Source organism: Hemiscyllium ocellatum, chromosome 10, assembly GCF_020745735.1.
Source record: "Hemiscyllium ocellatum isolate sHemOce1 chromosome 10, sHemOce1.pat.X.cur, whole genome shotgun sequence".
Lineage (NCBI taxonomy): Eukaryota > Metazoa > Chordata > Chondrichthyes > Orectolobiformes > Hemiscylliidae > Hemiscyllium > Hemiscyllium ocellatum.
The window spans coordinates 35303056-35328902 of NC_083410.1; the positions used below are offsets into that span (position 1 = coordinate 35303056).

A 25847-nucleotide genomic window follows, 5' to 3' on the forward strand; every position below is an offset into this window, starting at 1 on the left:
GGGAAATCATATCTGACACCGGCATAGTGGCCCAGTAGTTAGCACTGCTGCCTCCCTGAACCAGGGACCCAGGTTCGATTCAAACCTCTGGTGACTGTGCAATCTCCACACAGACATTCTCCCTGTGTCTGGGAGGGTTTCCTCCGGGTGCTCCGGTTTCCTCCCACGATTCAAAGATGTGCAGGTTAGGTGAATTGGCCATACTTAATTGCCCATCATGTTCAGGGATGTGTGGGGTTAGGTGCTTTAGTCAAGGTAGGGGAATGGGTCTGGGTGGGTTAGTCTTCGGAGGGTCAGTGTGGACTTAGAGTCATAGAAATGTACAGCATGGAAACAGACCCTTTGGTTCAACCCGTCCATGCTGACCAGATATTCCAACCCAATCTAGTCCCACCTGCAAGCACCTGGCCCAGATCCCTGCAAACCCTTCCTATTCATATACCCATCTAAATGCCTCTTAAATGTTGCAATTGTGCCAGCCTCCACCACTTCCTCTGGCAGCTCATTCCATACATGAACCACCCTATGTGTGAAAATGTTGCCCCTAGGTCCCTTTTATATTTTTTCCCTCTCACCCTAAACCTATGCCGTCTAGTTCTGGACCCCCCCACCCCAGGGAAAAGACTTTGTCTATTTACCCTATCCATGCCCCTCATAATTTTGCAAACCTCTGTAAGGTCACGCCTCAGCCTTGTTGGGCCAAATGGCCTGTTTTCACACTGCAGAGGTTCTATGGTGTATTAGAGTTACTTGAGGAACTCTCAAATATAGTGGATAGAGGAGAACCAATAAATGGACCTCCAAAAGGCATTTAACAAATCATTTCCCAAAAGTTTGTCAACTGTTTACACTATGTATTAATGACTTGGAGGAAGGAAGCAAATGTACTGCAGCTAAATTTGCAGATGACACAGAATAGATATAAACGCAAATTGTGAGAGGAGTACAAATAGTTTATGATGAGTATTTATAGATTAAGTAAGTAGATTAAAAGTTATGGAGTAAAATGTGAGAAAATGTAAAGTTGTCCATTTTGGAAGGGAGATCAAAACGTTGTCATTTTAAATAGAGGAAAACTGGACAAACCTGCAGCACAAGAGGACTTGGAAGTACTTGTGCTTTAAACACAAAGCTAGCACAAGGATGCAAACCGGTTCAGAAAGCCTAACAGAATGTTGGCACTTATTTCGAGGGGTTTGGAGGACAAGAGTAGAGAATTCTTACTACAACTCTGCAAGACGCTGGTGAGACTGGAGTACTTTGAGCAATTTGGTCCCCTTATTCGGGGCAAGATATCATTCATTGGATGCAGCTCAGAGAAGGTTCACTAAGATGCTGTATGGTATGGAGGGAGAGTCTTATGTCATGAACCAGCCCAGACCCCACAAAACATTTCAAGAAGGTAGCCCAGACCCTAATTTTGCTAGTTGTTTTAAGCAGGTGTATAGTGGATATTTCAGGAGAGAATCAGCTGGTCAAACCACTTAGTTTTAAATAAAACCAAATTTATTTATGATCACTGAATGAAACACAAACAACAAAAAACAATACTCCATTACCTATCCTATCCGAAACCCCAATAGACTATCCCAACTTGACGATGCTGTTCCAAATACTTGCAACAATTGCCATAAGCACCCCTTGGCACAAAAAGTAAAATCAATCACAGGGTCTTAGAGGATAGACGTCAGAGTGAGTGTAGCAGTCTGGACCTGCTTCTTTCGTTCCACCAGCCTTTTTTCTCACACTACTGCTAAGAAAAGAAAAACCAGAGAAAAGCTGAATTCTGAGAACTGGCCACATCCCTTTCATTGTACAAGTGTTTTCTTTAAAACTTGAAAGCCTGCTGCCTGAGGCAATCTCTGTTGGCTGTTATCAACTTGGCCCTAAAACCCCTCACCTCCAGGCTTTTTGTAGTCTGTGTCATTAACAATGTCTCGGGGGGGGGGGGGGGGAGAAAAAAAGCCAAGGACTGCATAACCTTGTGAAAGGAATAGCTTTGTCACTCTCTTTCTTTCTTTTTTTTTCTCTCTTTTTTTCTCTCTCTCTTTTCTCTCTCTCTTTTTTCTCTCTCTCTCTCTCTCTCTCTCTCTCTCTCTCTCTCTCTCTCTCTCTCTCTCTCTCTCGTACTCACAAAAAATCATAAATACCCAATGATGGCTTCATTTTAAAACCTCTTTAAAATTTTGTTAGTACTCAAACATACACACATATATATATTAAAATGTAACTTTGCATGTTTATAGTCATTCTGTTTGTCTGTTGTAGTCCTGCCACTGAACCCCCCTGTTTCTCATTTCAGTACCAGTAATTCATTGGCAGTCACGTTTTCTGCCACGTGCGCAATTTTCAAGTTGAATGACTGTAACAAACAGTTTGGCATCTTTGTTCTTAACCCATTGAAGTTTGTGGAGAAATTTATGATCAGTGTATATGATTGTCTCTACATACATATACACATATATATATATATATAATAAAAAAAACTGGTAGCATAAACACTGAAATGTTGTAATGCCAACACCAAGCTCAAAATCTTCTTCTCAACCGTTGAAACCGTTAAATATTCCTGTTGATGAATGTTCAACCTCCTGGAGAAATATCTGATAGGTTTTTCTACCTTCTCATAGTTTTCTTACAAGAGCACCAATACCCACATCACTCGCATTGATAGCCACCTTGAATGGCTTTGCGTAATTAGGTGTGGCTAATACCGGGCAGTGATTAACACAGCTTTTGGGCTGTCAAATGCCTACTGACCGTCCACTGTCCACTGAAACTTCTTGCCTTTCTTTTACAATTCAGTGAGTGGAGCATCCACACTGCTAAAGTTTGGTATAAATTTTCAATAAGTTTTCACTCAATCTCAGAAACCATATTTGTTAATGGTATGGGAAACTCCCGAATTACTTGGCCTTTGACAAATTCCGTTTTAGCCAGGTTTATCACCAAGCCTGCCTTCTGAAGTTGATCGAACAAGTTTGATAAATGCTGTAAGTGTTCCTTCCATGTGTGACTAAAAATTATCATGTCATCAATACATACGACACAGTTGGGTAATCCTGCAATTACATTATTGGTTAGTCTGTGAAGTGTGGCTGGTGCATGTTTCATGCCAAATGACATGGCTTTAAATTGATATGGTCCATTTGGCATTACGAAAGCCAAAAATGCCTTTGCATTTTCTGACAAATGTACCTGCCGGTATCCTCTGAGCAAGTCCAATGTGGAAATATAAGCCGCTTGTCTCACCTTCTCAACACAGTCTTCCAAACGTGGATTTAGATATGCATCAGTCTGTGTAACTGCATTGACTTTGCGATAGTCCTCACATAACTGTTGGGTACCACCTGATTTTGGCACCATTATTATGGGTGAGCTCCAGTGACTGTAACTCACTCCAATTATGTTTTCTTGGAGCATGTGTTCAATCTGCTTTTGAGCCTGTGCCAGCCTTGGAGGGTTATGCCTGTAAGGATTTTGCTTAATTGGCACAGCATCTCCTATATCTACATCATGCATAATTAGGTTCGTATTTCCCAGCTTATTTTCACACATCTCCCCATGTGATAGTAATAACTCTCTTTCAATTTTCCTTTGGAAGGTAACTCAATAGTTTATCCCGTTTTTTAACAACTTCCTCATTGTTCAATTTAATTTGAGGAATGTCTAATCCAGAATCCTCTGAACTTGGTTCTTCCCTCTGTGTGCAACCCTAACACATTCTCCTCTTGCTTTCCTTGCCTGTCAAAGTACCTTTTGAGCATATTCACATAACATACTCTGAGATTTCTTTCTGTCTGAAGTCCCTATCAAGTAGTTCTCCTCACTGTCAATTTCCTTTTGACTTGATAAGGTCCACTAAATCTTGCTTTTAAAGGTTCACCTATCACTGGAAGTAACCTTATCCCCGATAGCAAAATTGCGAATTTTTGATATCTTGTCTGCTTCCTGGTTCATTGTATGCTGTGATGCTTTAAAAGTGATCTAGCCAACTCCCCATCGCTATTTAATCGTTCCCTAAAATTTGACGCACAATCCAAATATGTCATCTCTGAATTTTAACTTGCCAGTTTCTCCTTAATCGTTTTTAACGGTCCTCCCACTTCATGCCCTAAAACAAATACAAGTGGACTGAATTTGATAGATTCATTTGGTGTAGCTCTGATCACAAAAAGCACAAACAGAATTCCCTTATCCCAATCATCTGAATAGTCTTGACTATAAGCCCTCAGCATGGTCTTTAATGTCTGATGCCACCTTTCTCGTGCTCCCTGCGACTCTGGATGGTACGCAGTAGATTTGAATTGTTTTATTCCTAAGCTGCCCATATCTTCATTGAATAATTTTGATGTGAAGTTTTACTCTTGATATGATTGTATCTCTGTTGGTAATCTGTATCTCTTGAAAGATTTGAGTAACTCCTCTACTAGACTTTTGAGCTGTGATATTACATTTTTCTGGAAATCAGGTCAACACATCCATTATTTTTAACAAGTACTGATTCTCACTTTTTGTTTGAGGTAGGGGACCTATGAAATCAATTAAGATTCTTGTGAAAGGTTCCTCAAATGCAGGAATTGGTGTTAAAGGTGTGGGTTTCATTATTGCCTGTGATTTTGCAATTACCTGACATGTCTGATATGTCCGGCAACATTCAGCTATGTCCTTGTGCAGTCCAGACCAATAGAAATGTTTTTGTATTTTAGCTTGGGTTTTCCTCACTCCTAAATGACTCCCAAGTGGTGGCTCATGCACCACTTTCAACACCACCTTTCTATACCGCACTGGCAATATAATTTGATGAACTTCTGCCAATTTCTCATCTGTATGAAGATGTGATTTTCTCCATTTCTTCATTAAGACATCATTTTAAGATAATAACATTCAGGGATACATTCAGATTCCTTTTCTGTGTATGCCTTTTGATATAGTTGCTTTAAGTTTTCATCTGTGACATCTAATGTCTGCTGTGTCATCTATCTGCTCCTGGTTTGTGCCAACCATCTGATCAAACAGGGACTCTGTTAATTCCACTTCAACTTTCTTATCTGTACTCTTTGATCTCTCGTGTTTCAAATGGTGACTTTGTGACCTCATTATCATCCAGTCAGGAAAAATTCCAGGATATGTGTCCTGCAATAGTTCCCATTGCTTGAGTTTCCACTGGCTTTTCAACCACAGTAGGCAGCACTCCTACCAGTGAATCAGCTATATCATTAGCAAGGACCGATTGTATTCCTGGAGCTGAAAGTTTATCCAGTACTTCTACCACAAATTCTCCACTCTTCACTGGACACTGTAACCTCACTTTACATAATTGGCATTTCTTGCCTCACCGTGAATTCTTGTTACTCACACCTTTTCTGGCAATAGTCCTTCAGGAGTACATACCTTCTCAACTTTCAGCATCACAGACTAAGAGGATCCGGTGTCTCTTAGGCCAGCAGCAGCAAGTAAAGAGACTATGTGAATAAACTTTACCTTTGCAAGTATATGGTTTAAGAAGGTCTGACACTTTGTCCTTAACCAACCTCCAACCAGCTTGTACATCCTGGTGCAGCTTTCTCACCTCCACTATGCTTTCTGTTATCATGCCAACAAAATTCACTAGCTTATCCTGTTTTTCCTACATCTGACTTCCCAGTGCTTCTCCAAATCCACCAACACTATGATTTCCTGAGGTGTACTTTATCGCAATGAAAATACCAGAGCTTTTTAACATCTCTGCTCCCTAAAGAGTTTCCTTTCTACCATGTGGTAAGTTATTCTTATGATCATTGCCAAGATCTACCTTTCCCTTTCCACGTAAGGATTTCTCTATTTCCCCAATTTCTATCCCTCACTGATTGATTGAAATTGATTCTGGAAACCAAACTTTGCTTAATGGACCAACTCATAATCATCAGCCATTTCAGCTGTTAATCTTGCTGTTTTAACTTTCTGCTCTTCAACATGAGTTCTCACTACTTCAGGAAGTGAATTTTTGAACTCTGGTCTAAGTGCCAATTTCTGAATTCAAACTCTCTTTCCTTTCCCCTTTCTCCTGCATTTAATTGCATTTCCTTGTCTTTTGTCTCTAACTCAAGCTGCTTCATTTGCAATTGAATTTTAGCCATTTCTAAAAACTTTATTTCCAGCAAATTTAAATGCTGAGCTACTGCAGTAATTATCTCTCCTTTCCTCATGGAAGGAGGCAGTTCCAACTCCAGCTTGTCTGCTAATTCCAGCAGCTTGGCCTCAATCATCTTTTGTAAAGCCCCCAAGGTCATTTCTTCCACCCCCAGGAAATTCTTGGTGACTGAAATAGCCATTGCTTATCCCAAGCACTGTTTAAACCAACCAAAATCAACACCCAGAACAAGAGACATTAACACCCTACCTCTTGCTGCCTTCAAGTCCAACAGACTTAATCCCCGTTTGGAACTATAGAACAAATCCTGCAATGAGCCCCCAATCTATGAGCCAGGCCAGACCCCTCAAAACATTTCAAGAAGGTAGCCAAGACCCCAACTTTGCTAGTTGATTTAAGCAGGCGTAAAGTTGGTATTCCATGAGAGATTCAGCTGGTCAAACCACTTCGTTTTAAATAAAAACATAATTTATTTACAAGATTACTGAATGAAACACAAACAACAAAAACCAGAATGCTAAGTAACTTATCCTGCCCAACAGACTATCCCAAATACTGTTCCAAATACTCGCATCAATCCACGTAAATACCCCTTGGCACAAAAGTAAAATCAAACACTGGGTCTTACACGATAGAAGTCAGAGAGTGAGTACCAGCCTGGACCTGCGTCTTTGGGTCCAGCAGCCTTTCTTCACATAATCCTGCTTTTTAAAAAAAAACAAACCAGACAAAAGCTTAGATGGGTGAACTGGCCGCACCTCTTTCACTGTTCAAGTCTTTTCTTTAAAACTTGAAAGCCTTCTAGCTGAGGCAGTCTCTGGCCATTATCAACTTGGCCTTAAAACCCTTCACCTTCAGACTCTTCTGAGTTTCTGTCATTTACTACCTCTCTGGGAAAAAAAAAGCCAAGGACTGCACAGTACTTTTTTTAATAAAAAAACAGCTTTGTCACATTTATCAGCAAAGGCTAAGTATGTTGAGACTCTTGTCACTGGAATTTAGAAGAATGAGAGGTCCAGTGGCACTGTAGTTGGCACTACTGCCTCACAGCGCCAGACCTGGGTTCAGTTCCCACCTCAGGCGACTGTCTGTGTGGAGTTTGCACATTCTCCCCGTGTTTGTGTGGGTTTCCATCAGGTGCTCTGGTTTCCTCCCACAGTCCAAAAACGTGCAGGTTGGGTGAATTGGTCATACTAAATTGCCCGTAGTGTTAGGTGAATGGGGTAAATGTAGGGGAATTGGGTCTGGGTGGATTGCGCTTCGGCGGGTCGGTGTGGACATGTTGGGCCGAGGGGCCTGTTTCCACACTGTGAGTAATTTAATCTTAAAAAAAAAGTGATGTAATTGAAACATGAAGCATTCTTAAGGGGATTGAGAGGATGTTCCCCTTATGGGAGAGTTCAGGACTAAAAGGCATAGTATCAGAATAAAGGGGTGCCAATTTGAGACTGAGATGAGGAGGAATTCCTTCTCTGAGGGTTGAGTGTCTTTGGAACTCCTTGCCACAGAGAGCTGTGGGAGCAGAGTCCTTATGTCTATTTAAGGCTGAGATAGATTCATGATCAGAAGGGGAATCCAGAGTTGCGGGGAAAAGGCAGGAAAGTAGACATGAAGAATGTCGGATAAGCCCTGATCCTATTGGATGGCAGAGCAGGCTTAAAGGGACTGAACAGCCTACTACTTTATGCTACCTCTCTTTACTCAGGCACACACTTTCTTTCTAGATTATTATTATTCAAAAATACGCTTTTGAATGCTACAATTTGAAATTGCCTCTACTATAGATACAATGTAATGTGTTTTAAAAAAATTGTGGCAGGAAGAGTAAATGAGTTGAATATAACTTCAATGGAGAAAGACTGTGGAAATCTGTAGCACTGAGATTTGGGAGCAGTATTTCCTCTACTTTTCTTCTGTGCAGACCTCCAGGGTCCGTATCCAACAGAGACTTCCCAACCGGAAGTCAATGCTGCGATTTACGATGGTCCAACTTTTGCAGGAGCTTAGAGCGAATGTTGTTTGAGGGGAATAATGTATAAATCACAAAATGATAGCCAACTTCAGTAGATAATCTGGCGGGAAATGAATGTTAGTTTTTCAATGAGAATTAACTGTTAAAATTGGGTTATCTTGCTAAAACTATACAAGGCATGCATCAGACAGCACCCAGAGTACTTGAATAGTTTTGGTCCCCTTTATCTAAGGAAAGGTATCCTGGCATTGGATGCAGTTCACTGATCTGATCCTTGATATAGGGGAATGATCTTATCAGGAGAGGTTGGGTTTGTACTCTTTGGACTTCAGAAGAATGAAAGGCAACCTTATTGCAACATACAGGATTCTTAGGTGGCTTAAGAGGGTAGATCATGATAGGTTATTTCTCCTTGTTAGAGAATCTAAGAGCAGAAGGTACAATCTTAGAGTAAGGATTTGTCCAGTTAGGATGGAAATCAGAAGGAATTTCTTTTCTGGACATAGTAAATCTGTGGAATTCTTTACCAGAGAGCTGCAAAGTCGTGTGAGCACATTCCAGGCTGAGGTAGACTGATGTTTAACCACTAAAGGAATTGAGGATTATAGGAAATGTCAGGAAAGTGGAGTTGAGAATTGTCAGATCAGCTATGGCCATATGGATGTGGCACAAAAGTAAGTGACTCTGCCCTTTGAGCTTGCTCTGCCATTCAGCAAGATCAGGACTGATCTGATTTTAACTTCACCTCTGCATTGCTGAACATTGTTGATAATCATTCAGTCCCTTGATAATCAAGAATTGTCTGCCTCTGTGTTGAAAATAATTAAAGGTTCTGCATTTATTACCTTTTGAGAAAGAGAATTCAACAGACAGTCAAAACTTATTGAAGTATGACCCCTACTTCTAGATTCTCCCAGATGAGGAAAAAGCCTTTTTACATTTTGGAAGTCATGTCTCCTCAGGATCTTGTAATTTTTCAATTAAGTCACCTCTGACTCTTCTAAATTCGCAGGGGACATAGAGCCAGCCTGTTTAGGCTTTCTTCAAAAGGCAATCTCCTTATTCCAGGGATTAGTCTAGTCACCCTTCTCTGGACCGCACCCACTGCATTAACATCCTTTTCCTAGTCCAGTACTTGTATACAGTACTCCATTGGGGAGACCGGACGCCTTCTCGCAGAGCGCTTTAGGCAACGTCTCCGGGACACCTGCACCAATCAACTCCATTGCCCTCATTTCATCTCCCCCTTCCAATCTGACAAGAACATGCAGGTCCTGAACCGCGTCCACTGCAACTCCCTCACCACCTGACGCTTGGAGGGAGAATACCTCATCTTCCGTTTCAGCACACTTTAACCCCAGGGCATCAATGTGGACTTCACCAGTTTCCTCATTTCCTCCCACCTTACCCCAGTTCCAACCTGCCAGCTCGCACCATCCTCATAACCTGTCCTACCTGCCAATCTTCCTTCCCACCTATCCGCTCCACCTTCCTCTCCAACCTATCACCTTCATCCCCACCTCCATCTACCTATTGCACTCTTGACTATCTTCTCTCCATCCCCACCCCCTCCCATTTATCTCTCCACCCTGCTTCATTGCTGATGAAGGGCTTTTGCCCGAAACGTCCATTTTCCTGCTCCTTGGATGCTGCATGACATGCTGTGCTTTTCCAGCACCACTCTAATCTTGTCTCTGATGTCCGGCATCTGCAGTCCTCATTTTCTACTAGAATTAGATGTGCTGCAGCAGATGTTACAGCATTTTTTTTAAAAAAGTACCGAGACAAAAAGCATATTGCATTTGAAATGTAGGAGCAGTAATGTCGATAATGATGCCTTTCATTTTTATTTTCCAGGATTTTATGGTCTGGATATGTGACACACTATTACAAGCTCTGTTTCCAGGTGCTTCATTTCCTAGGAAATTCATTGCCTTGAGTCTCTTAGGAATAATTGCTGAGGTTTTTGAAAATTTGGAGGGTACGTTAGATAATTTTAATTGTGTGCTTGTGGGTCCAGGATCCTGAGTCCCCTGGCTAAAATGCATGTTTCATGATATTTAGAGCTGCACTTTCTTAAACACAACTGCACTGCCTTTTGATCTTGCCTCCTTCAATTTTCTGAAGTGGTATGGTAACCATCAATGTTGTGTCCCACCTTTTGATATTTGCACTCTCCTGTTGTATGGCTTTTTCTTGTTATATTCTGGATTAGTGTTGCTGGAAGAGCACAGCAGTTCAGGCAGCATCTGAGAAGCAGTAAAATCGACATTTCGGGCAAAAGCCCTTCATCAGGAATTCCTGAAGGGCTTTTGCCCGAAACGTCGATTTTACTACTCCTTGGATGCTGCCTGAACTGCTGTGCTCTTCCAGCACCACTAATCCAGAATCTGCTTTCCAGCATCTGCAGTCATTGTTTTTACCTTTTTTCTTGTTATAGTCATTTGGTATACAACTGGTTTTGTTACTGTTTGCCATATAACATGCTGTTATAGTTCACTGTCCTGCCAAAAATTACATTAATCCAGGATCATCTTGGAGAGAAAGATAAACTCTTGTTCCTTTTGGTGCCGCCATATCTCCCTTGTACTCCTTTCTTCTGCTTGCCCTAACTTAATTTTCAACAATTGTCAAGAAATTCTGAAATTCATTGCTTCTAATTTGAGATGACAGTTTCAACTGCCTGTCTTGCTTCTCCCTCCTCATTTCATCTGCTTGCCCTAACTCCGAACTTTCACATTTTTGTTAGCATTATCTTTTATCTTCCCATATTCTTTCCAAGTTAATTTTCCATGAACAGGTTCCTTAACATATTCCCACTAAGCTAGTAACCATCTAAATTCTCTTCCTGGCTGCTATGCTAACAGAGATATTGGAAGTGGTTTCCTCTTTTCAAATGTGGTTGCTTGATTTCAAAACTGTTGCACCTCTGTCTTCAAAAAACACAGCACTTCAGTTTCAAAATATCTAGAAGTCTGGCTCCAGAAGTGCATTGTTAGCCGTATTGGGGATTAAACTTAAATACACCGTATTGTAAAGTTTGCAGTTGTTTTAACTTAAAAAAAAATTCACTGTCCTGATGATGGATTCAGTAACTTTATTTAAAACTTTTTCTGCAGGTCAGACCTATAGAGTGATGCAAATGACTGATGTCTTGCAGCCAGCCAATGTTGATGCTTTACTCGGGTGTTTGAGCAGCACTTTTGAAGAATTGAAGTTACTAGCCTATGACATTTTGAAGAAACTTCCACCTATAGTTTTAGGATTACAGGTAACCTTCTTGAGAGGCAATTATTTGGTGATGGTTCATTAAGTTTCTAACTATATTTCTTAAAGCAGGTTCTGTTTTAAGATTTCTTGATTTTTGAAATATATTTTTTGATATTTTGTAGATATTAATGAAGTACATATAATGAAAAATAATTCTGCTTGAATATCTGTCTCATCTCAGTGTTAATGTTAAAATACTTGGGAGTGTCTGCCTTGGCTTCAAGTTGTATAAACAACAAGAATCGGAAACTGGATTAAATGGATGCTTACTAATAAACACTGGATCAGATTTTGCTGGAAAGGGCATTTCAGAACATACCCTGTTAATTACACTTCGTACATATTTAGATTTTAAAATGCTTTTTCCACAAAGTTCATGGAATCCCTACAGTACAGATAGAGGCCATTCAGTCCATCAAGCCAAAGAGCAATTGATTGAAAACAAAACCTTTGCATATACACACAGCCATTTTGAGGTGATATGAAATGTTTTTGTCCTGATTCTCAATAGATCATTTGCTTTCTATTTAGGAAAGGTAAGAATGAGGAAATGGTTTGCTCATGAGTGTGTTAGTGTCTATGTCTCTGTCAGCTGCTCTCACTGTCTGAGTATTTGTTTCCCTCTTGTGCCCTTGCCCTATCATATGCATCCTGCTGCTGCGTGTGTCTGTCTGTCTGTCTGTCTTTTGGGCAATTAGCAATGAACAACACTCCAGTTTTCTTGACATTCTGTATTTGGCATATATGAGAGATTCAGCCTCTGCTTTCTGACACTGTTGTGTTGATTGTCAGTGCTCCACCCTTTTAAGTAACCCCTGTGCAGTATTTTGTAGAAGCTTGGAATGACACAGCGTCGAAGTATAGAAAATAGGACAGGTATAGAGCATTCAAGCCCTTTGAGCCTGCTTCACTATTTGGTATGATTGTGACTGATTATTCTGCTTTCACCCCAATATCTTTTGATGTTGTTAGCCCTAAGAACTATATTGTTTTCCTTCTTGAAAGCACCTATTGTCTTTGATTCCAACACTAATACTCAAAGAGCAGGTCATAGGCTGTAACTCTTGAACTGAATTTATTGTCACGTATACCGAGGCACAGTGAAAAGCTTTGTCTTGCGAGCGATACAGGCAGATCAGAGTTAAATAGTATAGATAAGTAATTAATAGGTAAACAGTGACAAAAACCAAAACGCAAGTACAGGCGAATGCTAAGAGTTTGTGAGTCCATTCAGTATTCTAACAACCGTAGGATAGAAACTGTTTCAAAACTGGCTGGTGTGTGTGTTCAGGCTTCTGTACCTTCTCCCTGGTGGTAGAGGTTGTAGAAAAGCATTACCAAGGTGGGATGGATCTTTAAAAATGTTACGGCCTTTCCTTGACAGCGGGCCTGGTAGATGGATTCTATAGATGGGAGGTTAGTCTTTGTGATTGTCCGGGCCAAGTTCACCACTCTGTAACCATCTCCGATCTTGAATGGTACGATTGCAATACAGGTAGTGATACATCCATGCCAAATTTTCTCAGCTGCCTGAGGAAGAAGAGACGTTGTTGGGCCTTTATGCCCACATGAAGAGTCCAAGAAAGCTTGTTGTTGATGACTACTCTCAGGAGCTTGACACTCTCCACTTATTTCATCTCTGTGCTGTTAATGTGTAAGGGGGCATGAGTAACATCCCACTGAAAGTCCATAATGAATTCCTTGGTTTTGCTAGCATCGAGAGCGAGGTTTGCCAGCACCATTTTTCCAGGTCTTCCACCCCCTGTCTGTAGTCTGTTTCCTCGCTAACAGATTCGACCGGCTGTGGTGGTGTCATCAGTGAACTTGTAAATGGCATTAGTCTGGTATTTGGCAATGCAATCATGGGTATACAGCGAGTACAATAGGGGGCTGAGTACACACCCCTGGGGGGCTCCAGTGTTGAATGTTAGTGAGGATGAAATATTGTCCCCAGTCTTCAGATTGTGGCCTGGGGTCAGGAAACTGAGGATCCAGTTGCAGAGAGTGGGGCTTAGTCTGAGATCACTAAGTTTAATAATCAGTCTCAAGGGGATAATAGTGTTGAAGACTGAACTATAGTCAGTGAGTAGGATTCTTATGTAGCTGTTCTTGGTGTCAAGATGTTGTAGGAAGGAGTGAATGGCAAGTGATATGACATCTGACGTGGATCTGTTGGTTCGATAAGCAAATTGGACTGGGTCAGGAGTAGTCGGGAGGCTGGATTAATGCCATGACCACCCTTTCAAAGCACTTCATGGCCACTGGGCAGTATCATTGAAACATGCTGCATGAGCCTTCTTAGGCACAGGGATGATGTTGGCCCTCTTGAAACAGGCAGGGACAGTTGCCTGCTGCAGAGAGAGGTTGATGTCCGAGAAAACCTCTGCCAGTTGATCTGCATACACTCCGAGTGCACGGCCTGGTACTTTGTCTGGTCCAATCACTTTCATTGGACTCACACAAAGGAAAGTTGATCTGACCTCTGTTGCAGTGATTGTTGGGAAAGGTTTGTCAGGACTTGTCGGAATAGGTGTTACCTCTTCGAAAGTCATATCAAAGTGAGCAGAGAAGGCATTGAGAGTATCTGGGAGGGATGTGTCATCGTCTGCTATCTTGCACTGCCTCTTTTTAGATCCTGTGATGTCATTCAGTCCTTGCCATAGACGCCAGATGTCTGTCTGGGTCTCTAATTTTAATCGATATTGGTCCTCGGCTCCTGAATCCCCAAAAACTTGTCCGTCATTTACAAGGCATAAATCAGGTGTGTGATGGGATACTCTCCACTTGCCAGAATGAGTTCAGTCGCAACAAGACTCAAGAGGTTTGATACCATACAGAACAAAGTAGCTCGCTTGATTGGCACCAAATCTGCAGAATTCACTGTCTTCATCACCGACATGCTGTAGTAGCAGTGTTTACCATTTACAAGATGCACTGCAGAAATTCACCAAGCTCCTTTGGCTGGCACCTTCCAAACCATCTCGAGCATTGATCACTACTATCTCGAAGGACCAGGTCGGCAAATACACCACCACGTCAAGTTCTGCTTCAGCTGCTCTCCATCCTGACTTGGAAATATATTTTAGTTCCTTCTGTGTCCTTTGGTGAAATTTCCTCCTTAAAGGCATTGTGAATCCCTAGATTGCAATGGATCAAGAAGGTAACTCACTACCGGCTACCATCTTCTGAAGGACAGCTAGGGTCAAGTTATATCCCCACATTCTGTCAGCCAATTTTAAACAAATATGGCTCTGTGGTTTGCTGTCTAGTCATGAATAAATGTAAACTTTCACGATTGTTAGTGACTGTATTTTTTTTTAGTTACCTGGTTTTAACCTTGAACTTTCAGTGAATCATATGAAGACATACTGTATTTAGATGTACCCTTGTTGTGGATATCCATTCATGCTGTCTTGTGAAATTGTTCGCATTTTCCAGATTTTTGGGTAACACATAACTAGAATGATGTCTTCCTACTTAAACATTGCAAGTTCTGCTCACAAGATCTGCCAGTGAACTGTATTATCTGACACTTTTCTTAGGCCTTTGATTTCAGTCTCAGGAATTTTAAGTGACTGTTTCATTTTTATTTTTCATTTTTAAGCTTACCCCATCTTTATACAATGGCATGTCTATCTATGTAGCAATGTCAGTTACATAACGCATATGTTAAGAAACTTAGATTTGGAGCAAGTGTTAAAGTACTTTTGGCAGATTCACATGACTGTTTCTTTTGCCTGGAAATGTTTATTACTTGTTACTCTGCACCTCACCTTACAGGACAGTGAAAAATTGCAAACACTTTTGCAGACAGCTTTGGATCTGTCAACCAGTACCAAACCTTATGATTGCATCACTGCTTCATACCTCCTGGCTCTTCTGGTACAGCAAGAAGGCTTAATGCCAGCTTTAAGTGCTTGCCCTTTGAAGCAGCAGACTGATTACCAGATTGATTACCTCGGCAAGGTTTGTGGAAAGCAGTCTACAGATAAGGAAGTACTAGAAACCAATGTTTTAGAAGGTTAGTGTTCATTTGCAATCTAATATATTTTAGTTTGTTTTCTCTTCTGCTGCCTTCCCTGCCATGCTGTATGGATTAATGCAGCAGAGGCACAAATCCAATCCTGAGAGAATTTAAATTAAATTTATTAATTAATCTGTAATAAACATTCTTGGGTTCTCATTAGCCAAGGCAATGGAAGATTATGGGTGTGACCTGGAATGTAGAATTCAAATCAAATATATCATGGTTACATAGGCTTTAGGGGCTGAATGGCTTATCTCTGCAGCTAGTCTGTATGTACATTATTGTGGTTCTGCTCGCCGAGCTGGAAGTTTTTGCTGCAAACGTTTCGTTCCCTGGCTAGGGAACATCATCAGTGCTGTTGGAGCCTCGTGTGAAGCGCTGCTTTGATGTTTCTTCCGGTATTTATATTGGTTTGTTCTTGCCGCTTCCGGGTGTCAGTTTCAGCTGCAGTGATTTGTATGTGGGGTCCAGGTCGATGTGTCTGTTGGTGGATGTTCTTGCCGTTTCCGGGTGTCAGTTTCAGCTGTAGTGGTTTGTATATGGTGTCCAGGTCAATGTGTCTGTTGATGGAGTTTGTGGATGAATGCCATGCTTCTAGGAATTCTCTGGCTGTTCTCTGTCTGGCTTGTCCTATGATAGTGGTGTTTTCCCAGTCAAATTCATGTTGCTGGTTGTCTGAGTGTATGGCTACTAGAGATAGCTGGTCGTGTCATTTTGTGGCTAGCTGATGTTCATGGATGCGGATTGTTAGCTGTCTTCCTGTTTGTCCTATATAGTGTGTTGTGCAGTCCTTGCATGGTATTTTATAAACTACGTTAGTTTGGCTCATGCTGGGTATTGGGTCCTTTGTTCTAGTGAGTTGTTGTCTGAGCGTGGATGTTGGCTTGTGTGCTGTTATGAGTCCTAAGGATCGCAGTAGTCTGGCTGTCAGTTCTGAGACGCTCCTGACGTATGGTAGAGTGGTTAGTCCTTTTGGTTGTGGCATGTCCTCGTTCCTCGGTCTATCTCTTAGGCATCTGGTGATAAAGTTGTGTGGGTATCCGTTTTTGGCGAATACCTTGTATAGATGTTCCTCTTCCTCTTTTCGCAGTTCTGGTGTACTGCAGTGTGTTGTGGCCCTTTTGAATAGTGTCCTGATGCAGCTTCGTTTGTGTGTGTTGGAGTGGTTACTTTCATAGTTTAAGACTTGGTCTGTGTGTGTTGGTTTCCTGTGTACCCTTGTGGTGAATTCTCCGTTGGGTGTTCTCTCTACTAACACGTCGAGGAATGGGAGTTGGCTATCCTTTTCCTCTTCTCGTGTGAATCGGATTCCTGTGAGTGTGGCGTTGATGATTCGGTGTGTTTTTTCTATATCTGTGTTTTTGATGATTACAAAGGTGTCAAAGGTTAGAACATACAGCCATACCACAAATCCAACCCAAACTCTGGATCAGATATGTTGATGACACCTTTAATTTTAATTTACTGTATATGGGAAAAGTCAATTGGTAAAAGTAGTTTGAATGATGCATTCATGGAGTATTTTCAGGATAGTTTCTTAGGGCAACATGTTCTGGAGCTGGACAACGAATAGGCTAAACTGGATTTTATGCAACGTGGTAAGATTAATTCATAATGTTATTGCTGAGGTACCTGTCACATAGCAGTGATAACAGTATAATTAAATTTTAAATTTGGTTGACGGAGAGAAAGTTGGATCTAAGACTAATGTTTTAAGCTAATCAAAACCGCCCAAGGAACTTTAAAACAAGTACAGTTACTGAGGGGTGAAAGGGTACTGAGTAAATTATTATTAAAACTGAAAGCTGACAGGTCCCCAGGTCTTAATGGACTTTACCCTTGGGTTTTAAAATAAGTGGCTGCTGAGATTGTTGATAAATTGATTTTAATTTTTCAAAATTCCACTGATTTTAAAAGATCCCACAAAAGTAGAAAATAGCAAATGAGGTTCCTTTATTCAAGAAATGATAAAAGTGAAGGCGTGTTTGCTTAACATCTGAGGTACAGAAAATACTGGACCTATTAAGGAGGTAAAAGCAGTGCACTTAAAATTCAAGCAGAGTCGCATGGCTTTTTGAAAAGGAGGCCAATTTATTAGACATATTTGAGGATGTAACAAACAATGTGTATAAAGGGGAACTTGTGGAATTGCTGTTTTTGGATTTCTGGAAGATATTTGGCAATGTGCCACATCAAAGGTTACTATGCAAAATAAGAACACGTGGTGTAGAGGGGAATGTATCATCATGGGTAGAGAATTGATAGGTGATAGAAAACAGTATAAGTATTAACAAATTGTTTCAGGCTGGCAAGATAGGTTGAGTGGAGTGTGACCGGGATTAATGCTGCAGTCCCTTATCTCAAACACATGCATGCAGGTTTGAATGTATGATAGCTAAATTTGTTGATGACGCAAAGAAAAGGTAAGTCATAAAGAGAATGTGAAGGGATATAGGTGGGCAAAACTTTGGTAGATGAAATATAATGTGTGTACATGTGAACTTATTCATCTTTTGGTAAGAAGAACATGTTATATGATTTAAATGAATTTGTTGATGTCTGATGTATAGAGGGAGCTGGGTGTCCTGCTAAATGAATCAAACATTTGTATACAGATACAGCAAGTGATTAAGAAGACATGGCTGTTATATTCCTTCCCTTTGCAATAAATTCTAAAAGTAGGAGTGTTTTATTACTATGCCTATGATGTCGTGAAGGCCATATGTGGAATACTGTGTATCGATTTGATCTCTATTTAAGAAGGATTATAAATGCATATGCAAAAGAGGCATTTCAGAGAATGTTAACTTGATTGATACCTGAAATGGAGATATTATCTTTTAAGGAAAGGTTGGACAAGCTTAACCAACATTTATTAGAATTTAGAAGAATTATTTAAGCATTTCAAATCCTGAGTGGACTTGAGGGAGGATTAAAGTATGATTGCCCTTGCAGTGGTGGAGGGTGGTTGGTGAATAAAACTGGAAGGGACAGTTTAAAAGTAACAGTCTTGCTTTAAAGTAGAGGCCACAGTCGGATCAAACATGATCTTGTTAAATGGGGGAGCATGCCCAAAAGGCCAAAATGCCTAACTCTCCCTGTAGTTTGTGTGTTCTGATGTTCAATCAAGCCTCAGTATTTTTCCAATAAGCATTTATTTATGGGGTACATCTGGCTGAATCTCATCTGGAACGTCACAATAAACAACAAATTCCTTCCAACTGTCCAACCAGTTTTGTTTTGCCTCCCTTTTTCTAATTTATCTTTGACTTGTTGGCACTGATCAGAACTTCAAGTCTTTAGGCTTTTACTTACTAACAATATTTCTTCATTATTCTGTTGTCCTTATTCTACTGCAAAACCTATTGAAACTACAGCCTCTGCTTTAGTGGAATTCACCACCTTTGGAGATGGCTATATGTGCTGCTACTACTACTACTGGAATTCTTCATTGATCATTATTTAGTGTAAGAGTCACTCTCAGTCCCTCAATGAAAATTGTTTATTTTTCCACTCACCCATTCAGTCAGGCCTTTTTAAAGAGGATGCAGTAATGCCATGATTGGATAAACTCCAGATCTACTGGCATTACAAAAAAAATTACTTTATTGTGTTCCATGTCCGGTTTTGTCTTGTGCCTTTTTCACAGAAGACTTGCTTACCAGCAAGGGTCCCTCATTAGGACAACATCAGTACAATGGGAGCTGGCTGATCCCATTGTGAACGGCAGTGATCACATCTGCAGCAAGTGTTGGTTTGCTGAAAGAAATCCAGATCAGAATTGAGGGTCTGGAATCTGAGCTTCAAACACTGCAGCACATCCGGAAAGGGGAAGAGTTACCTGGACACTTTGTTTCAGGAGGCAGTCATTCCCGGTAGATTAAGTAATTCAGGAACATCTAACTGTAAATGAGGCAGATAGAGGGATTCTGAGTTCAGGACTGGGGAAGCCTCAGCCCTTGACCTTGTCCAACAGGTATGAGATTTTTGCTCCCTGTATGAATGAGGATGAGCCTGCTGACCATGGTGCAGAAGGCCAGTCAAGAGGGGACAGTCAAAAGACAAGTAGTTGTTATAGGGGATTCTATAATTAGGGGGACAAATAGTGAGCCAGATTGGGAGTTCCGCATGATGTGTTGCCTGCTTGGTGCCAGGGTGCAGGACATCTCCGACCGGCTTAAAAGTATATATTGGAGCGGGAGGGAGAAGATCCAGTTGTTGTGGCGCATGTTGGCACATACAACATAGGCAAGGCTGGGAAGGAGGACCTGTTTGGGGAGTACCAAACACTAGGAAGGAAATTGAAGAACAGATCCTCGAGGGTCAGAATCTCTGGCTTACTGCCCAAGCCACATGCTAATTGGCAGAGGGATAAGAAAATTAGGCAAGTAAACACGTGGCTAAGAGATTGGTGTGGGAAAGAGGGATTCCATTTCATGGGACATTGGCATCAGTTTTTGAACCGGGGCGATCTGTACCGATGGGACGATCTCCACCTGAATCGATCTGGAACCAGTGTTCTGGCAAAAAGGATAAGTAGGGTGGTCGCTAGGACTTTAAACTTGAGTTGAGGTGGGGGGGGGGAAGGGAAAGGGAAAGCAACAGGGAGTCTGGAATCAAGTAGAAAGATAAGCAGCAGGTTAGGCATGTGTGCAGGGTTTAAATTCAAGGCAGCCTAGGAATGAAACTAAAAGGAAGGAAAAATTACTGGAGATGATGGAAATCATGAGGATAAGAAAATTAGCATTAAGGTGCTTTACCTGAATGCTTGTAGTATTTGTAACAATGTAGATGAATTAACAGCACAAATCATTTGTGAAAGATTATGATGTGTAGGCGTCACAGATGTGGTGCAGGGGTTCAGGACTGGCAGTTAAACGTCCAAGAATTTACAACTTATTGAAAAGACGGAGGTGGGCAGAGGGGGTGGGGTTGCTTTGTTAGTTAAGAATGAAATTGAATCTATAGCACTGAATGACATCGGGTCAGATGATGCGGAGTTTGTGTGGGTGGAGTTGAGAACCACAAAGGCAAAACACCATCATGGGAGTTATGTAAAGACTCCCTGTATGAATGAGGAGTGGTCAGGACCAGGGGCATAAGACGTACAGGAAATAGGGCATGTCAGAAAGACAAGATCGCGGTGATCATGGGGGACTTCAACATGCAGATGGACTGAGTGAATAATGTTGCCGGTGGATCCAAAGAAAGGCAATTCATGGAATGCTTACAGGATGGCTTTTTGGAACAGCTTGTGATAGAGCCCACAAGGGAACAGGCTATTCTGGACTTAGTGCTATGTAATGAGCCAGACTTTATAAAAGATCTTAAAGTAAGGGAACACTTAGGTAATGATCATAACATGGCAGAGTTCAGTCTGCAGTTTGAAAGAGAGAAGGCAAAATCCGATGTAATGGTGTTACATTTAAATAAAGGTCATTAGATGGGCATGAGAGAGGAACTGATGAAAACTGACTGGAAGCAGAGCCTAGTGGGGAAGACGATAGAGCAACAATGACAGGAGTTTCTCTGTGTAATTGATGACACAGTACAGAGGTTCATCCCAAAGAAAGAAAGATTATCTGGGGTAGGAGGCTGGTGGGATTAAAAAGCCATGGCTGACAAAGGAAGTCAGGAAATATATCATAGAAAAAGAGAGAGTATAAAGTGGCCAAGAGCACTAGGAAATCAGAAGATTGGGATGACTCCAAAAACGAGCAGGATAACAAAGAGAAATAAGGAAGGAGAGGATCAAATATGGAGGTAAGCTAGCCAATAATATTAGAAATTACAGTAAAAGTTTCTGTCAATACAGAAGAAACAAATGAGAGTCAAAAATAGAAATTGCGCCGCTCCAAATTAATGCAGGAAGGCCTGTGATGGGAGATAAGGAAATCGCTGAAGAAATAATAAGTACCTTGTGTCAGTCTTCACAGTGGAAGACATGAGTAATATCCCAATAATTAAGGAGAGTGAGGGGGCAGAGTTGAGTATGGTAGCCATTATAAAGGGGAAAGTGCTCGAAAAGCTGAAAGGTCTAAAAATTGATAAATCCCCTGACCTGGATGGGCTACATCATAGAGTTCTGGGGAGGTCGTGCCTGACAAACCTGTTAGAATTCTTTGAAGAGGTAACAAGTAGGTTAGACCAGGGAAACCCAGGTGACCTACCTAGATTTCCAAAAGGCCTTTGATAAGATGCCTCATGAGAGACTACTGAGTAAGATGAGGGTCCATGGTGTTCAAGGTGAGCTACTGGCATGGATTGAGGATTGGCTGTCGGACAGAAGGCAGAGAGTTGGGATAAAAGGTTCTCTTTCAGAATGGCAGCTGGTGACAAGTGGAGTCCTGCAGGGTTCAGTTTTAGGGCTGCAGCTGTTTGCTTTATATATTTATGATCTGAATGAGGGGACTGAGGTCATTCTGGCGAAATTCGCTGATGATACAAAGTTAGGCGGACAGGCAGATAGTTCTGAGGAGGTGGGGAGGCTGCAGAAAGATTTAGACAGTTTTAGGAAGTGGCCCAAGAAATGGATGATGAAATTCTACATGAGTAAATGTGAGGTCTTGCACTTTGAAGAAAAGAATACAGGCATAATTCATAAAGCCAAAGTACAAAGGGATCTGGGAGTGCTCGTCCAGGATTCTCTAAAGTTGACTTGCAGGTTGAATCCGTGGTAAAGAAAGCAAATGTAATGTTGTCATTTATCTCAAGAGGGTTGGAATATAAAAGCAGTGATGTGCTACTGAGATTTTTTAAACTGTAGATAGGCCCCATTTAGAATACTGCCTCTAATTTTGGGCCCCACACATCAGGAAGGACATACTGGCACTGGAGCGTGTCCAGCGGAGAATCACACGGATGATCCCTGGAATGGTGGGCCTAGCGTACGATGAACGGCTGAGGATCCTGGGATTTTATTCATTAGGGTTTAGAAGGTTGAGGGGACGCTAGGAATTTGTTTCCATTAGGTGGGAATACTAGGACCCATGGGCACAGCCTTCGAGTTAGAGGGGGTCAATTTAGAATGTTGGGCCTGTGGAATTTGTCGCTACGGAGCGCAGTGGAGGCCAGGAAGGTAAATGTCTTTAAGGCAAAGTTTGATAAATTCTTAATCTTGCTAGGAATTAAGGGCTATGGGGAGTGCGCGGGTAAGTGGGGTTGCAATGCCCATCAGCCATGATTAAATGACAGAGTGGACTCAATGAACTGAATGGCCAGACTTCCACTCCTATGTCTTATGGTCTTAGTAAGGATAAAGTGGCATACTGCAGCTGTTTCAGTGACCTCAGTGTATTGTCATCTCTGAACCTGAAACATAACTTTCATATTCTCTGGCTTTAATTCGATCTTTTTTCCTACTGAGGGAATCCAAATAACATTTTAACCAATTTGTTCAATACATTGATATACAGCCACTAACTAACACAACAGACTTAAATTAATCTGTGACTAATACAGTTGTTACTGACCGAAGGCTGCTTAAGCTGGCACAGTTTCCTCAGACTGATCATCATTGTAGTCAAGTCTTGAATTTGTTGCATCATCAGTTGGGCAGTTCATTACATAATGATATTGATTTTGGAGTTGCCAGTGTTTGATTGGGATGTATAAAGTTAAAAATCATACATCTCCAGGTTATAGTCCAACACGTTCATCAGCAACAGCGCTATGAAAGCTAGTGCTTCCAAACAAATATGTTGGGCAATAACCTGCTGTTGTGTGATTTTTAACTTTATAATTATACTGGGTCTGATCTGAAGCTCCTGCTAGCGGTTCTAATTGCACATTCTTCTGTGATCTGCTATAAGTACATACCTCCTGAATTTCAAGGATGCATTAATTTGAGTCCTTCAACCATTGTCACACTGCAGTATGTCCCACTTGCACCTTTTAAGGTTCCTAACAAAGATTGCTTTCTGTCTTCCAAAATCATTTGAAAGTTTTGCCATGCCTTTAGCTACTTCATATATTATCTATCTTGAATATGTTATGCTTAGCAATTGAGAAAATCTGAACTATCATCAATATCCAATTGATGGACATCAACTCTCAAAAAATCTTCGCTTCTGATATTATTTGTTTTGAAAGCATTCAAAAGCAACAATACCAAGGCCTTACCTTATTTCCTTTGGATAAGGAATTAACCTGTGTCCATATATGCATTGCACTTTTTTCATTAGCCAGTTCAGATTTAGTGAAAGTAGTGGGACACTATACCTTGACAATTTGTACTTGCCATCTGCTATTCTTCCTTAAAATAACTCAGATTACAGTCTGGAAAAAATATTTTTGCTTTCATCTTAACCTTTAAGCAACTGCTCTCTGCTGCAATGTCAAATTTCTGAAAGGTGTTATGGACCAGCCGAGTCTCCCTCAAAATATTTTATGAAGGTAGCCTAGGTCCTAACTTTTTCCAATTTTAATGGTAGATGTGAAATGGGTGTTTCCAGGTGTGACGGGGGATCTGCAACTGATCAAACAACTTAGCTTTAAACAAAACATGATTTATTTAAATATTATCATTGAAACACGAACAAACAAAAATGGAATTTAAAATAACTTAACTATTGGAAAACTTAACCAACTCGATTCAGCAACGTAACCAATTAACTGTTTCAACATCGAGTAACATCCAATAAACACACCTCTTGACAAGAAGGTAAATTCAAACACAGATTCTTACAGGCAGGAATCTAAATCAGGAGGGAACAACAACAAGGGAGATTTCAGAGAAAGTTAGTTAGGAATCATTTACTGAATCTTGCAAACCTACTTGCACATCTTCGTGAGTGCTACAGCGAAAGGAAATAGCCAGGAAAACCTGAACTGACTACTGGCCACTCCCCTTCCATTGTTAAACTTGTTTTTTAAAAAATCCAGCTCCTTAGACTCTTTGGCATCTCTGCATTTACAACCTCTATTCAAAAAAAACAGAACAATATAACCTTTTTAAAGTGACAGTATTGTCACAGGGAATTATCAAACTAGATGCTTGCTTAAATTTTATTGTAGAATGCACCATTACAAATGTCTGTCTCCTCTTCAAACATCTCTTTCCAGAGGTGTCTCTTTGTGTTTAAGGCACTTAGTTCTTGCTCTCCACTTGTATATCTTTAAACTTTATGATACGTTAACATGAATTTAACAAGTTAATGGTCAAGTAGTTTCATTTGTCATAGTGGTTTGCTCAGCACTTGCCACAGGCAAGTATCTACATTCTTTTGAGATTGGTTAGCTTATTTAATACTTGGCAACCCACCAACTCTTCGTGTTAGAAATGGATGTTTGCTCATCCAGGGTACATCCTGTGCATGCCCGCTTGGCTAGACCTCTGTGCTAAAGCTGATTAGCTCTGATTTTCTTAAGTTTAATTACAGCACAAACACTAATTTGAAGTTTCCTTTTCATGGAGGCAAGGACAATAAATAGAATGTTTGAAAGCAGAAACCGATAATACATATTTGTTAAATAGTTACTTTGGTCTTTTGAGGAAATGTCTTTTCTGGATACTTTCTAAAATGTAAAATGCTGGAAATGAAAAGCCCTTTATTTAAGTTATGTTTCTCCTTTTGGCATGTATCACTGAGGGATGTGGCTGTACATTTTTGGCAGCAGTTGGCTTCTTGCTAATAACGTTTTTAAAAAAAAACTTTGCAGAACTTTGGGACAGATAAATGTGCAATATGAAAACTATTTCAAATATGAAGGCAATTTCATGAAGAATTTGCTATAAAACCTAATCTGTCATAACTAAAACGTAAATGTGAAACCTTAACAGATGCTTTAAACCTTCTTGTCTTGATATAGCGAAACAGCCAAGCTGTACAGAAAATACTTTGGCATATAGAAAGAATACTTACTTTACTTGTTTATTTTTATTTAGTCTGTATTCACTTTTTCTTCTGATTTTTTTAGTTATTAAATACCTACTAAACTGTCTGTCAGATGAGATCAGGCAGGCTGAAAGATCATTGGTGCATACTGCAGCCTCCAACCCCTTATATGGAAGAGTCCATTGCATTATTGGAGCTCTACAACAATTGTCACTAAAGTAAGTGATCTTTCTGTTTAACGTCAACTCGGTTGCAACATTCCATGGTCAAATGTTTTGAACAAACTAACTTTGGTCTTGGTCTCTGGTAAACTCATTTCTGAAACATCTATATTACCTAGAGTGTCAGTTCTGTAGGTAATGTTGTGATTGCAACATTGGTGGTGTACCATACAATATTGGCTCGCACTCTGGCATTGTGACTGCACTCTTTCCCTTGAGGTTAACATCAATGTTATTGTGCAGCTTCATTACAATAGCACTGACCACCCACCGTTTCCACATCAGTGAAAATGTATCTTCAGATATTCAATCTGTAAGTGGTACTATCTTGTGTCTTGCACGATGTAAAGCAGCTTAATTTCTAGTTCATTACTCAACGCAGTGGAGA

The 25847-nt window shown here is 40.7% G+C and overlaps 1 protein-coding gene across 4 annotated transcripts in view; it reads left to right on the forward strand.

Moving 5' to 3' along the window:
* The window catches only part of thada (THADA armadillo repeat containing), a 367664-nt gene that overhangs the window by 32911 nt on the left and 308906 nt on the right, over positions 1 to 25847 (forward strand). For all 4 annotated transcript variants that reach the window (XM_060831397.1, XM_060831398.1, XM_060831401.1 and 1 more), the window contains exons 14-17: positions 9963 to 10086; positions 11225 to 11376; positions 15156 to 15396; positions 25321 to 25456. In XM_060831397.1, the coding sequence (XP_060687380.1) occupies positions 9963 to 10086; positions 11225 to 11376; positions 15156 to 15396; positions 25321 to 25456 (653 nt within the window). The remainder of the gene's footprint in view (positions 1 to 9962; positions 10087 to 11224; positions 11377 to 15155; positions 15397 to 25320; positions 25457 to 25847) is intronic.